We start from the raw sequence: 15,108 nt of genomic DNA on the forward strand, positions 1-15,108 counted from the left end.
ATATTTATTTTCTGTTTGGATGATCTGTCCATTGTTGTAAGTGGGGTGGTTAAAGTCCCCTACTATCATTGTGTTACTGTCGATTTCTCCTTTCATGGTTGTTAGCATTTGCCTTATGTGTTGAGGTGTTCCTTTGTTGGGTGCATAAACATTTATAATTGTTACATCTTCTTCTTGGATTGATCCTTTGATCATTATGTAGTGTCTGTCCTTATCTCTTGTAACAGTCTTTATTTTAAAGTCTATTTTGTCTGATATGAGTATTGTCACTCCAGTTTTCTTTTGATTTCCATTGCATGGAATATCTTTTTCCATCCCTTCACTTTCTGTCTGTATGTGTTCCTAGGTCTGAAGTGGGTCTCTTGTAGACAGCATATATATGGGTCTTGTTTTTGTATCCATTCAGCCAGTCTGTGTCTTTTGGTTGGGGCATTTAATCCATTTACATTCAGGGTTATTATCAATATGTATGTTCCTATTACCATTTTCTTAGTTGTTTTGGGTTTGTTTTGTGCGTCTTTTCCTTCTCTTGTGTTTCCCACTTAGAGAAGTTTCTTCAGCAATTGTTGTAAAGCTGGTTTGGTGGTGCTGAATTCTCTTAGCTCTTACATGTCTGAAAAGCTTTTGACTTCTCCACTGAATGTGAAGGAGATACTTGCTGGGTAGAGTAATCTTGGTTATAGGTTTTTCTCTTTCATCACTTTAAGTATATCCTGCCACTCCCTTCTGGCCTGCAGAGTTTCTGTTGACAAATCAGCTGATACCCTTATGGGGATTCCTTTGTATTTTATTTTTGTTTTTCACTTGTTGATTTTAATACTTTTTCTTTGAATTTAATTTTTGTTAGTTTGATTTGTATGTGTCTTGGTGTGTTTTTTCTAGGGTTTATCCTGTATGACACTCTCTGTGCTTCCTGGACTTGGGTGACTATTTCCTTTCCCATGTTAGGGAAGTTTTCAACTATAATCTCTTCAAATATTTTCTCAGACCCTTTCTTTTTCTCTTCTTCTTCTGGGACCCCTATAATTTGAATGTTGGTGTGTTTAGTGTTGTCTGAGAGGTCTTCAATTCTTTTCATTCTTTTTTCTTTATTCTGCTCTGCAGTAGTTATTTCCACTATTTTATCTTCCAGCTCACTTATTCATTCTTCTGCCTCAGTTATTCTGTTATTGGTTCCTTCTAGTGTATTTTTCATTTCAGTTATTGTATTGTTTATCTCTGTTTGTTTGTTCTTTAGTTCTTCTAGATCTTTGTTAAACATTTCTTGTATTTTCTCAGTCCATGCCTCCATTCTATTTTCAATATTCTGGATCATCTTTACTATCATTACTCTGAATTCCTTTTCAGGTAGATTGCCTATTTCCTTTTCATTTATTTGGTCTTGTAGGTTTTTACCTTGCTCCTTCATCTGTGACATAGTTTTTTGTCTTTTTTTTTTTTTTAAATGAGTGGGATTGTGTTACTCTCTTACTGGTTGTTTGGTCTGAGGCTTCCAACACTGGAGTGTGTAGGCTGTTGGGTAGAGCTGGTTCTTGGAGCTGAGATGAGGAACTCCATGAGACCTCACTGCGATGAATATTCCCTGGGGCCTGAGGTTCTCTGTTAGTCCAGTAGTTCGGACTCGGAGCTCCCGCTGCAGGAACTTCGGCCCAACCCCAGGCTCATGAACCAAGATTCCAAAAGCCACGTGGGGTGGCAAAAAAACTCCAAAAAACAAAAAAAAAACCGAATACCAAAGTAAAAAATAAAATTAGACTAGGAAACTAACAGATATGTTAGAGAGAATATAAAAATAAAATATAGATGAATCAACCAGAAGGTACATCAGTACCAGAATAGTAAAAAAGAGGAGAAGGGAAAAGAAAACAAAAAATGGGGGGAAAGGCCTTGGCTGTGGAGGGCAGGGAGTAAGCAAGGGTGAGGTATGGGCAATTGGTGGGGCCAATGCTCAGGACCCACAGGGCTGGAAAAGGCCCTGGGGACAGTGGGTGGTGGGGCTTAGGCTCAAGGAACAGAAGGGGGCCAGGCGTGCTCCCCAACCCTGGTCTCAGAGGGCAGGGGACCTGACCTTGGAGCCCAGCAGGCTTCCTGAGTTCAAGTAGGTGGGGCAAATGCCCTCCTCTCCTCTCTCGCTACTCCCAGAGGGCCATCTCCCCCCTGCCCCCGCCTGCCTCTCCTGATCTCCCCGGCCTCCCTCCTATGCCCCCGAGGACCAATGTGGCCGGCAGGGAGGGGTGGGCCTTGGTGGGGAGGGGACCGGCCTGGGAGCTCAGCAGGCTCCCCATGCCCGAGTGGGTGGGGCAATCACCCTCTGCTCCTCTCCTGCTCCTCCCACAGGGCCCCTCCCACCTGCTTCTCCCAATCTCCCTGGCTGCCCTCCTGTGCTCCCAGAACCCATGTGGCCTGGAGGGGGCTTTGGATTGTAGAGGACCAGCCTGGGAGGTCAGAGGCTCCCGCGGCCCCAGTGGGCAGGGCAATCGCCCTCTGCTCCTCTCCCGCTCCTCCTGGATGGCCCCTCCCGACTGCCTCTCCTGATCTCCCCCGCCTCAGGGGCACTGATCTTGTCTGGCATCCACTTCTCCTTCCCACTCAGTCCCCCTACATCCTACCGGTTCACTTTGGGGTTTCACCAATCTCCTTGGGCATCAGAGTCCCCCACCAGCGGGCAGCAGGCTCCCTAGTTGTGGGGAGATGCTAACTCTGCATCTTCCCACACCATCATCTTCTCCCATGTGTCATAATGATTTTAAACCTGGCTCTGTAGCAGAATCACCAGGGAGCTTAGGTTGGTTGTTTCTTTGTTTGTTTGATTGTTGGAGCTCCCTGAGGGTCTCTTGGGCAGCCAGCCAGGTATTGACATAGTAAAGGGTGTCTGGGGTACCCTGTGCAGTCATAATGCCAACCTTCTTGTCTGTAATAACAGCAGTTATGTAACAGAAATTTGGCAAAGAGGAAAGAGCACATTTATCACATTTTTGCAATGAAAATGGCAATGTGAAAAATACAATGGCAAATGTGAACTACTGACTTATAGAAGTAAATACTCTTGTCACTAACAACCGTAATCCTGTCCTTCAGGATGCTAAAGGAGAGAGGGAGGTGAAGGAGTTGTGACAGTTATTACGGTAGACTGTCTAAAAGGCATGCTTGTAAGGATACCCAATGACAATTCGTTTCTCTACCATCAAAGCAGGCACAAAGTTACGTACCTTATTTATCTCACAGGGCTGTGATTTTCTCTACCATCAAAGCAGGCACAAAGTTACGTACCTTATTTATCTCACAGGGCTGTGATTCAGAGTACGTGAAAGTGCTTTGTAACTAGTAAGCCGTTAACACTGACACATTTGTTTTCAGTTGTAATATAAATGTATGAAAATTTTGTCTACTTAAAGAAAAATTTAGTCCATATAGAGGGCTAAGTAGACATTATTATATGACACTGCTATATGACTAAGAAACTAATATAAAGGGGAATACATAAAAACTTACCTTTCCTCAAGAAATTAAAAATAAAATTACCATATGATTCAGCAATTCCACTTCTGGGTGTAGACCCAAAAGAACTGCAAACAGGGACTTGAACAGATACTTGCACACCATGTTCACAGGAGCATTATTTACAATAGCCAAAAGACGGAAGTGACCCAAGTGATCATTAATGGATGGATGGATGAACAAAATGTGGTACACACAAAGAATGGAATAGTATTCAGACTTAAAAAGAAAGGAAATTTCTGACATATGCTACAACATGGATGAACGTTGAAGATTCTATGCTAAGTAAAATACGCCAGTCACAAAAGGACAGATGCTGAAGGACAGTTCTACTTATTTGAGGTACCTAGAGTAATCAAATCCATAGAGACAGAAAGTAAAATGGTGCCTGCCAGGAGCTGGGGGTGAGAGTGGTCGGAGAGGGGGACGGGGAGTTAGTGTTTAAAGGGTACAGAGTTTCAGTTGGGGAAGATGACAAATGTTCTCCAAATGGATGATAGTGATGGCTGCCCAACAATGTGAATGTACTTAATGCCACTGAACTGTACAATCAAAAGTTGTTAAAATGCTCAAAACAAAACAAAAAACAAACTTACCTTACTTAATGGAGAGGGAGCACCAGATCTAAAAGGCAACCAAAAAGAATTAAAACTGGATATACATGAATACATTTGTAGAGGCACTTAAGTTTGATGGTTGGTCAAGCATTAACTTGTTTATATACAGACTTTTTTAGTAATGGAAAAACTATTTTTAAAATATATTTTATCTTTTACTCAATTACGACATCTGCTTCCAATGTCTCCCATCCACTTAATTTCTAGTATTAGAAATTCTTAAATTCAAAATCTTTTTTTTTGGTATCTCTAGCAACTCAATTAATTCTAATTGACCTTTATTGCCCATGTTCATCAAAAATAAACTGTTCAAATTGGAATTTTAAAAAATTTGCCAAGATTTGGGAAAAATAATGTTTTACAGAATTAAAAAATATCATCTGGTTTATTATTTTTAAAAGTTAGAAAACCCATTAAGGTTAAAGCATATTGTGATTCATTTAGTCATAATTGTGATACATAAAAGGAACACTAGAATTAAAAAAAAGATCCCTACAAGCCCTGTGCCTGATGTGTGTCTCAGCTTCCATACTGAGTTGAGACACATTGTGCATACTCCACACTGTGCGTACTCCTAGAGATTGTCTGGTTTTTTTCATGGCTGTAATGAAAACTATCTATGAGAAATATTCCCATTATGCTGTGAGAACTTGGGAGCTGGAAAAAGAAGAGTAACCTCAATGCTTGTGTCTAAGGGAGTGAGGGAAAATCAGGAAGAAATACATTTTTTTTTCAGTTAGATTGCTGGTAGCACTGATTACATATATCATTTCTAGCAAAATGCTTCAGAGACGACTGTCTAAACAGCTTAGGTTTTACTAACCTGAGTTGGTGGAAAATAAATTAGTAAGGAAACAAAATGAAGAAAAAAAGACATTTCAATAAGAAGACTATCGTCAGGGTGTCAGAGGATATCAGGGATGCCCTTCTACTTATCTACAGAGAAAATATCACACGTGGCAGGAGTAAAATAAAATCAGCAGAGATTTAGTAACTGGAGTTTTGTACAATATCATGAATTTTTATTTTATTGGATATAGCAAAAGAAATTTAACAATATTATATGCCAGATTAATACCTCTTATGTTCAACTTCATTTGCAAACACAAGCCTGCCATTTCCTGTCTAAATTTAGTTTTCACTTAAAATGAACATGAAAGCAAGGGCTAACAGAGATTTCTGTGATATAAGGAAGATAGAAGCATAAGGGTTACACTCGATTAGGTTATGTGTAGTTGGGCTTTTATCTTCAGACTAACACATCCTATGAAGAAAGGATATATGCTTCTCTATATTGCTCACTAAGGGTCTACTGAAATAAATGGAATCACAGTGTTCTCTATATCTCAGAAACTTAGGAACCTAAAAATCTAGTGCTGAGGTTGAAAATTCCCTAATGAGTTTTTGGTTAATAATTCCTCCATTCCTACCATTTTTTTCTCTTTACATATGGGGAAAAGGAAGGGAGTTAAGTCTAAATAAAAATCCAAGAAAATAATAGCCTTAACTCTGCAAAGAAAACATAGAAGCCATCTGATGTGGTCAGTTTCTAAGAATGAGTTAATTGAAATTAATTTGTTTCTCTCTCAAGTGATTTTCATGAACCAATTCTTAGTGGTACTGACACAGTGAGCAATATTAATACAGAAAAGAGAATTGAGGATGAACGAGAACTTTTTGAACTGTATTTCCAAACTAATACATAAAAGTTTCTAACATATTCTATACTCTGTAGCAAAACAAAGATATAGTAAAAATGACAGAACTTCTCTACCTACTATTAAAGAATATCATGCTCATACCCAAGTACAAAATATCATAATTGGCACAAGAATCACTTTGTCAAGCTCTTGCATGAGTGCTATTACTAAATGACACTTGTAGCTACCCCATGGATTCAGCAAAAAAAATCTCCTGTCTCCCACTATAATCCCACTTAAAGCACTGTATCTTATTCGTCTGTCTTCTCCACTATATGGCAAATTTTTTGAAGGAAGCAAACCTATCTCATTGTTTTATATCAGATAAACATATTAACCAAAATAAACTAACCAAACATCTTAAAAATAAATTAACCAAACATCTTAAAAGTTATTTTGTATGAAACTAAACTGTCAGGATGTATGACTTCTGTTCCCATGGACCAGATCCAGGTTTTGCCATGAGTTCATCAAAAAGGTAGAACCAGAGCTGCTCCCACTGGGGCCACAGCTTTAAAAAGCATCACTCAACACTGATTAAAGTCTGAGAGCTCTGAGGCTCAGAGGTAAATAACTCGCCAAAGTCTCATCATTCTTTTAATGGTGGATTTCAGGCTCCAGTCCAAGTCTGTCTGTGCACATTTCACATTCCAGCCTGTCCTGACAAAAACACAGGGGAGCCCAGCACATTTGTTCCTCCCCTACACAACACACAAATTGCTTCTTTTTACCTGTTCCTCAGCTGATTTTCTACCCTACCACTGGCTCTTCGCCCTTTATAAAAGAAAATGCTACGATCTTTTATATATAATGACATTATTTAAAGCCCGATACTTATTTCAATAACTTCAGCTAGAGAAATTTAGTACACAGTGAACCTTACTGGGGGAAAATAAAACACGAATGTAATTTTAGAAGAGAATGAATGACCCATAGATCCTGTAAAATGTTACAAACAAATCCATGGGTTTCTATGATGAACACAGAAAATGCTAAGGTTTACACTTCCCATGTATTAATGGTAAAGTATCAAAAGAAGAAATTTTATTTCTTATTCACAACACCAATCCCTACAGTTTTTGGTCAAAAACGCTAGCCAGAAAGACAAACAAAACACAGATGTGAAAAACCTATCTCTTCCAAATAATTTTAATTACAATAAACTTGAGTTTCTTGCACCCTCAACACTTAGTAAACTCACATATAAAATAAAATCAATTTCTCTCTTTTGTTCTGTGGAATTACAGAAACAGACAATATACAAAGGCATATCACACAGTATTGCATAGAATTTCAAAAACGAGTATCAGTGGATATAAGGCACTAAATATAAAAGGCCTACGTATTTTTTAGTAGACATTTGAAAATGCTTCATTTTATGTACTTACTTGACTTAGAGGTTAGAATAGTTTTATACTGCTACCAGAAGACAAAGAAAACCCGTTTAAGTAATTAATTTTCTTAGTAGCATTGTCTTTTGGCACTTCTGCCATGTGCCATAGGGAAATCTTTTGTTTACTAAACAAGTGAAAAAGTCTTTGATGTCTAAAATCTAAGAGGGATATCTGAATATACAACTAAGAGAGTCTGTTAGTCTTGATCAGAGAAGACCAAAATAAAACCATTAATGCGAGCCACCTTAAGAGAAAATTTTAAAAGTATAATGAAAAAACACAGGTGTGTAAAATGGACAGAAATTAGTTTTCAATGTTCTAAATACCAAATGTGGAATTTTAAGAGTGTTTTTTGCATCTTTAGGAATAACCAAATGCAAAAAAAGTCACTCAATATAGTACTCACCCTTCACTTAAGGTCCCAGGTAAGCACAAACATACAAAGAAGAAAATAGTTAACTACTATAGTTCATTTATTTTAAAAATAGGGAATAAGCAAAAGACAAGTTCATAGGTGGTCTCAGCCAATTCAGAAAAGAAATCTGATAAGCATAAAATGATTTTAAAGGAGAGAGGAAAATTATGCTCAGTACAAGGTAATTCAAAACAGAAGATCATTAAGTTCTTATTTTACTACTCTTGGAAATGTTACCACGTGTCCATAGCCAAACAGTCCTAAAATAGTTGGCAGCAGCCACAAGGGGGCGGCTTTAGAGCTGAAGTTAGGGCTGATGAGATCCACTCTAGGAGGCGGCTTCTCACAGGATTGCAGCCCTGGCAGATTTCAGGAGGGAAGAGGGTGGACCTGTGAGGGGTGCGGGGACCTGAGGGGGTAATAGGGCGGAGAAGCTGACTTGCACCCATGCGCATCCTGAATTGCCCAAGGGAGAGAGGCTCTAACTCTGGCACATGCATATTTCCTCAGCTAAAGGGATCCATCTGCCACAGGAAGAGGGACATTTCTAGGGCTTCCTGCCTCCTTTGGCTTAAATCCTAGGCGACTCATTTGGCTTCCCAGACACCCTAATACGGGAGGGGTGGGAGGAGGCAGCAATTACTGGAAGCGGGCATCCTCTTTTGTGACTTAATATACTCACATGTCTTTTCAGTTGACATCAATCTACACACACAAGTCTGATCGTCCATGGCCACGCTGAAGTAGGGACAGACCTTGGACAATGGTACGACCTTGACAGAGCCCCTGAGAGGTCCTGTTATCCATCATTCCAAATAGGTCTGCCATCACAGCCTGAGAGAGCCCTACTCCGTTGTTTACCATCGAAAACTTAAGACATGCAATAATTTTTATACTAACTTGGAAAAGATGACAGAAATCACCCTTAGCTAAACAACAGGCAAAAGAGTGACTCAAGGCACGAGAGTCTAGATTCTGGGAGAATGCCCAGAGAGAAGCAAGCAGAAAGGAGGTGCATTTTGATAGCTGTATCACAGGTAAAATCCACAATCAGCCTACAGCCCTGCAATGAGCAGTTCACGGGTTGTCTCTACCAATTTCTGCTGTCGATCTAAACAGAATCAACATAAAGCTGGGATCACCAACAAAAACAGATTTCAAGCTGACTCTGTAGAGGAAGCTACATTATGTTTTTAGGTGGAGATAATGAAGTATAAAATAGTCCCTGACCTTAAGAATCAGAAAATCCATTTAAACCACATATCAGGGCAGGGGAGGTGGGGAGGAGAGTCATAAAACAGTGTGGTGCATGATTAAGGAAGCCCTCATGAGATGGCCCTCCCAAGATGTGTAAAATGCACGCACGCAGAGACAAGGAGAGGAGGCACCCAAGATTATCAGAATTACACTCTGAGCGAGGTACAAAGACGGGAAAGTACCAGGTCCTGTGAACCAACAAGTGTGACCCCGGCTGGAAAGAAGACAAAAATGGAACCTGGATATTTTTGGCATGCCGTCAGGAAAAATGGTCAAAAATCTAAGTGTCCAAACAGAAAGGTTGAAAATCTACTAAAACTACACTTATTGCTGCTCAACTGCTACTCTGTCTAGAAAAAATAACTGTCAAGTGTCAGCAGCATGCCATGCTGAAGGGTCCACCTGGGGAGAGTCTGAAGTCCAGAAAGCCATTCCTGAACGCTCTGCTTTTTCACAGTAGGGTTCGTAACATAACAGAGTGTTAAAGGCTGCTTGGGAAATTGGGTTCCCAATGATGACAGCCTCAATTTTTAGCACGAGCAATTCTTTTTCTGAGGATTGTGAGTCCCTTCTGAGGGCAAAATAATAAATAAATCAGCAAGTCCAGCCAACACAGGTACAACCTACTAGTTTGCTGAATTAGCCTGCAGATAGATTACCTATAATAGGGGTTTTGAGGGAACTCAGGATAATTACAATAAAGCATACCCTAAAACTGTAGTACCGTGATAAATCTCACTGTATAAAGAATGACTCTAGTTTTTTCATCTTATTTAGAATATACAACTAATGCGTACTTGTTTCCAGGTTTCTTTCCTTCTAATGTATTTAGATGCTGTTCAAGGGTCTCCATAAGACTGCTGGGAGCCTACAATAAGAAAGTAAAAAATAAATGTCTGCATCGCTTTCTTTCAAAATAAATACACTGGAACATCACTGTAACTTTGTATAGTGCAGGTCTGGGCACCCTAATACATATGGGAGATAATTTCATTCCAGGGTCTTTTGGTACTTAGATATTTAAATTCCACAGAATCTCAAACAGGCCCATCATATATATACTTAACTTCACTGCATAACAAACAGTGTTACAGTGTGGTTTCGGTGTAGAAATGACATTCGATAGACTTTTACTAAGATATTACTTAAATGTAGTAAACTCAATTAAATCAAGTTCACCATATGTTTTCATAAGACCACAGTAAAAAAAGTAAAGGTATTTGTATCCAAGTCAAAAATATAAGTGCCCAAATAAAAACTTACAGAAATATGAAAATACAGTAAAATCTCACTTACCCATATTTGACTGAAATATTAGGGAAAATTACTACTTTATTAAAAAAGAGAGGGTAAGTGAGAGTTGTGGGGAAAAAAATACAACTTTAATAGTCAACCACAATTAAGATTTTCCTATTATTGACCTATGTAATTTATATACATAATAAAGTAACTTTAGCAAATATTAATGTTATAACAGACTACTGTGTTTTGGCAAATTTAATATATTTCACTTCTTTTATTAAGAAGTACCTGAATGTTTTTATCATATTTTAGGCAATATAAAGTGATGGCATTTTGCTGTATATTAGGAGAAGAAATAATAGGTTTATATAAATATTCCACCCCATCTATTCCTCAAGCATTAGAAATTTACCTTCACCTTTCTCAAACAATCTTAACCCAAGTTAGACTTTAACAGCAGCATAGGCATTCAAAGACTGGCATAACATTTATAGATACATTTAATTTTGACAATTATTCTTAAAATTAATTTTGAGGGATTTTTTTTTTTTTTTTTTTTTTTTTGCGGTACACGGGCCTCTCACTGTTGTGCTCTCTCCCGTTGCGGAGCACAGGCTCCGGACGTGCAGGCTCAGCGGCCATGGCTCACAGGCCCAGCCACTCTGCGGCATGTGGGATCTTCCCGGACCGGGGCACGAACCCGTGTCCCCTGCATCGGCAGGCGGACTGTCAAGCACTGCGCCACCAGGGAAGCCCAATTTTGAGGGATTTTAAAGTAACTATGCTAACTGCTAAAATAGTATAACTGTACATTTTACATTGCACCTATAATGACAAATGAAAATAAAATTCTTATTAAAATTGTTTAGTACATTTAATATTCATTTTAATTTCACTAATAGACTCATATACTGCCTTAATAATATTATTATATATATAATTATGTGAGATTATTGTACATGTAAATTACTAAGTGAGCCACACATAAATTTATAAATATAAATTAGTAAGTGAACAAAAATATTAACTTGATCAAAGTGACGAAGGTAGGGTAGAAAGGGACAGCCCTGTGAACGTTATATAAAAAGTTAATTACTGTAGAGTAGAAAAAATGACTTTCAGGAGATATAATAAATTTTGAAAGTTATAAAAATTAGAATTCTTAATATAGCTCAGGTAAAAGGTGACTTAGCAAATTCCAGTAAACTACAACTAGGGGTATACTTCTAAGTTTTAAAGAATGGATTTTTAAGAGATAAAGGAAATTTTGCTCTATAGAAAAATTGTAAACTACTTAAGATGTGCTCGCTTAATAAACAGAATGTGTATTATAACTTTAAAAGGAAGAAGACAGAAATGGCTTAACGATTTTTAGATGAATTCACACCTGATAACTTCCATTATAATTGTCATAATAGTAATAATTATAATTGTCATAATAATGGAACCTAGGAGGCCCGGGCATATAACTTTAACCTTTTTGGTTTCCATTCTTTTCATTGGGATCACAGTAAGGAAAAATATATCAAGCCATAGAACCTCTCTCCAGTTGGAAGATTTAGGTCCTCTGAATATTAAATGCAATGTAAAAGAAATGTGATTCTGTGCTAAACCTGTTTAAGAAATGCTATTTATAGTTATAAAATAGAGAACAGTATGAGATAACAAAAGAAGTAGTATTTTTTCCTAGTTTCTTAATTATGTAAAACAAAAAAAACAAAAACTAGGATGATAGTTTGCAATTTCATTCTTTTTGTAAAGTTTCTTAATAATTTAAGAAAAAAATTAAAAATAAAGTAGTAGTCACTAAAATCACAATAGTGGAGAGAAATGTGACCAAGAACACAGACTACAAAACTGACTTTGTCTTTAAGTGGTGTTATTTTGCAATGCATTGCACATAAAATTAAGTTTGGAGCATTTTAGCTTAGAAGTTTAAAAACGCTTCATCATTTATATCTCTTATTAGGACATGTGAAATCTAACAGAAATAAACTCCTCAAACATTTTTGGAGGGAAAAAAACTACTTTGATAGTAAAGTTCGTTGAGTGTAGGAATATTGGCCTTCTGAGCTCTATGTATGGCACTGAGCACATCCTGGCATGCAGCAGACAAAAATGAAAACTGTCTCAAATTTCCAAGGGGCAAAACTTTGAGAATGCCTCTGCTGTTGTAAAAGGAACTTTAGTATAATTAGCAGTATCTTTAGTTGCTTATTTTAAATAACGCTGAAGTCAACAGACCTATCAGGTGAAAATACCAACTCAAAGAACAAGAGGCAGCTTGTGAAAGCCAATAAATAACAGTGATATATCATGGTTACCGATTCATCAGTGGTACAGTCTTTAAAAGGTGACTTTTCTTTACCAGTAGTTTTCAGATCAACCAGAATTCCTGACATCAAAACCTAAGATGTTTTTCATAAATGGAGAGATATTAAATTCGGAACACATGCACACACACCAAACAGGAAGTAATATTTTGAAAATCCTTTTCTTGAAACAAATTCAGAGCTGATTGTGAGTACAGGATCAAAAAGGAAGCATCCATCTACAATTCAGATGCTTTAGATCCTAAAGCATCATTAAAAACAAATGGAAATAAAAAGCAACCAAAAGGTCATTCAAATTTTTTGATTATTAGATCTAAGAAGCCATTGGAAAGTGCTGAGGAGGAATATTTCAGTTCTGATATCATATTCACTTCTTATTCAATACAGTATTCTGAGTGTTTAAAAATGTTTTTCATTGGTATTTATAAATCATTTAAAATGCTGTTATGATGATATTATATGCACAATTTAAAAAGGGCTACAGATGACCACACTGGTATTTACTGTACATTTTCTAACCAGAAAGACATCCATTCAATCCCTCTGTTTCATCTTGCTGCAAGAGGAATTCTAATCCTTTCTCAGTTAGGAGCAGCCTTTGCCTACTCCCAGTCAATAGGTAGCCCTTCTGGTCCCCACCATCTCTTTAATCCTCTTCCTTGCTGGCTATTTTTGTTCATCGCCACGGCTAGATTCAGTGGCCATGGCAGCCACAGAGAAGCCTGGCAGAGAGTAGAACCCAATCTCACAGGTCTCAAACAGAGTCCACACTACCTGGCATTTCTGACCCATCTCCAGATTAGTTCTTGTCTAACACTATCTGAAGGACTAACCCTAGAACAGCTCACATTCCAGCTTCTGTCTGACCAGACTGTCACAGTGGGTCTAAAGCCCCAGCTCAATGACAAGCCTCCAATTAGACCTGTGGAAGGGTTCTAAATAAAAATTAGGGAGTGCGTTTAACTCTGCTGCTCATGAACCCAACAGAAATCAGAATTCAGTAACTTATTAAGAAATTATAGAAGCACACAAAACTTTTGAATTGAGATTTAAATATACACTGGAGAAATGAACTAGAGGATTTTTTTAATAAGGAGATAATTTCAAAATAAATGTTAATACTGAAGTCTATGTGGCTTTTCAAGTCATAACAAAAGCAGAGGATAGAATGTTACCAGTGTCTAATGAATCTCTACCACAGAATCACTTTCTACTAGACCCAGAGTAGGATTTTATCTTCTTTAAGGATGGGTCTCTGTTCCCCAAATTATAATAACACAGAACATACATGAGTACATAAAATATTATGCCTCTGGACTTCTTGAGAGAAGATTATATAAACTGTAATGAATATAACAGTATCATTAAAAATTAAAGGCAAGTATGTAAATCTGTCAATGATATGCTATAATTTTCTAATTTTAAAAACAGAAAAGTATTTAAGTATCCTTTTAAACCTTTCTTTATCTCCCTTCAGACTCTGCCCAAACTGAGACAAATGAGGACCTATTTTCTTCTTAACCTGCCAGCCTCTCTAACAACATGACTAGTTTTACTTCTGTTCCATGGTGAGAGCAGTCTATACAGTTGAAAGAAAGATGATTTACCGTTTCTAAAAGCTATTCATTGAGTTAAATATTTAAACATCTACATTTTTTAGGCTAACATGTAGTTGGGTTATTTTTAAAATCTGCAATGTAAATGTTAATTCTAATAAGGTAAATAATTAGATAATTTAAAATGAAAGCACAGTGATTTTCTTTGCTTTTTATTACAGTGGTACAAAATTAATAAATCTTTATTAGATTATAATCTAATAAAGAAATTTTAATAGTATTTTATGCACACAATTTTTAGCCATATCCAAGATGATACCGATATCTTATTTAGGTATGCACCTGATCAAAGAACACTATCTTCTCATAGTAGCAAAAATATTTTATACTAATATTCTGTCTATTAGAAGGCACTTTCCCCCAACTTTTAAATAAAAAATACAATGCCATCATTTTCTGAATTGTTCTGTGAATTTTATTTATGAAGAATTCTTGGTATTTAATTGGTATTTTAATAATGTAAATACAGAGACCATTACTTTGGGTTTCCCTAATTTTTAATAAAAATTTAAGGTTAACATTTAAATATAGAAACATTTTAAGGGATAATAAAGATAATAAATTATTAAACACATTTTGATACTATTAAAAATGGGTAACCTTTCATTATGACAATTTTCTTCAATTACAATAACTTTTTTTTATTTGCAAAGACAGAAAAGTCATATATTCATTACTGGTATATATGGTAGCAGTTCTTAACTCTCTCCTATCATCTATTTCTAGTTAAAGAACATGTTTGGAACAGAAATTTACCATAGCAGCATGACAAGTTGATTAAACAAAAATAGTTCCTGCCAATCATGAGAAAGGTCCTACAGTAATTCTGCACATGTGAATGATCTTGATTCTACATCCAAGGAGCCGTACAATGTACCCTCTTAACAGATAAAAGGATTGATAAGGAAGCTCTACTATTGTTTTTGCTTCCTAGATAGTCCCCAGAAAATCACTCATCTATCACTACTATTTTTTTAAAAAAGGTTCTTTTGTATATAGAAATTCCTCCCCTTCACAGGGGAGACAAAAATCAGTG

At 36.9% G+C, this 15,108-nt stretch overlaps 1 protein-coding gene across 14 annotated transcripts in view; it reads right to left on the bottom strand.

Annotated features, from left to right (window-relative positions):
- The window catches only part of SNAP91 (synaptosome associated protein 91), a 156,258-nt gene that overhangs the window by 70,849 nt on the left and 70,301 nt on the right, over window positions 1-15,108 (bottom strand). For 9 of the 14 annotated variants that reach the window (XM_082633865.1, XM_082633877.1, XM_082633876.1 and 6 more), the window contains exons 10-12: window positions 12,448-12,531; window positions 9,679-9,749; window positions 4,095-4,122 (exon numbers count right to left, since the gene is read on the bottom strand). In XM_082633865.1, the coding sequence (XP_082489991.1) occupies window positions 4,095-4,122; window positions 9,679-9,749; window positions 12,448-12,531 (183 nt within the window). The remainder of the gene's footprint in view (window positions 1-4,094; window positions 4,123-9,678; window positions 9,750-12,447; window positions 12,532-15,108) is intronic. The other 5 variants (XM_082633866.1, XM_082633869.1, XM_082633867.1 and 2 more) reach the window with 1 other exon arrangement.

The sequence above is a fragment of the Mesoplodon mirus genome (assembly GCF_964341445.2).
Source record: "Mesoplodon mirus genome assembly, chromosome: 10".
In the NCBI taxonomy this organism is placed as follows: Eukaryota; Metazoa; Chordata; class Mammalia; order Artiodactyla; family Ziphiidae; genus Mesoplodon; species Mesoplodon mirus.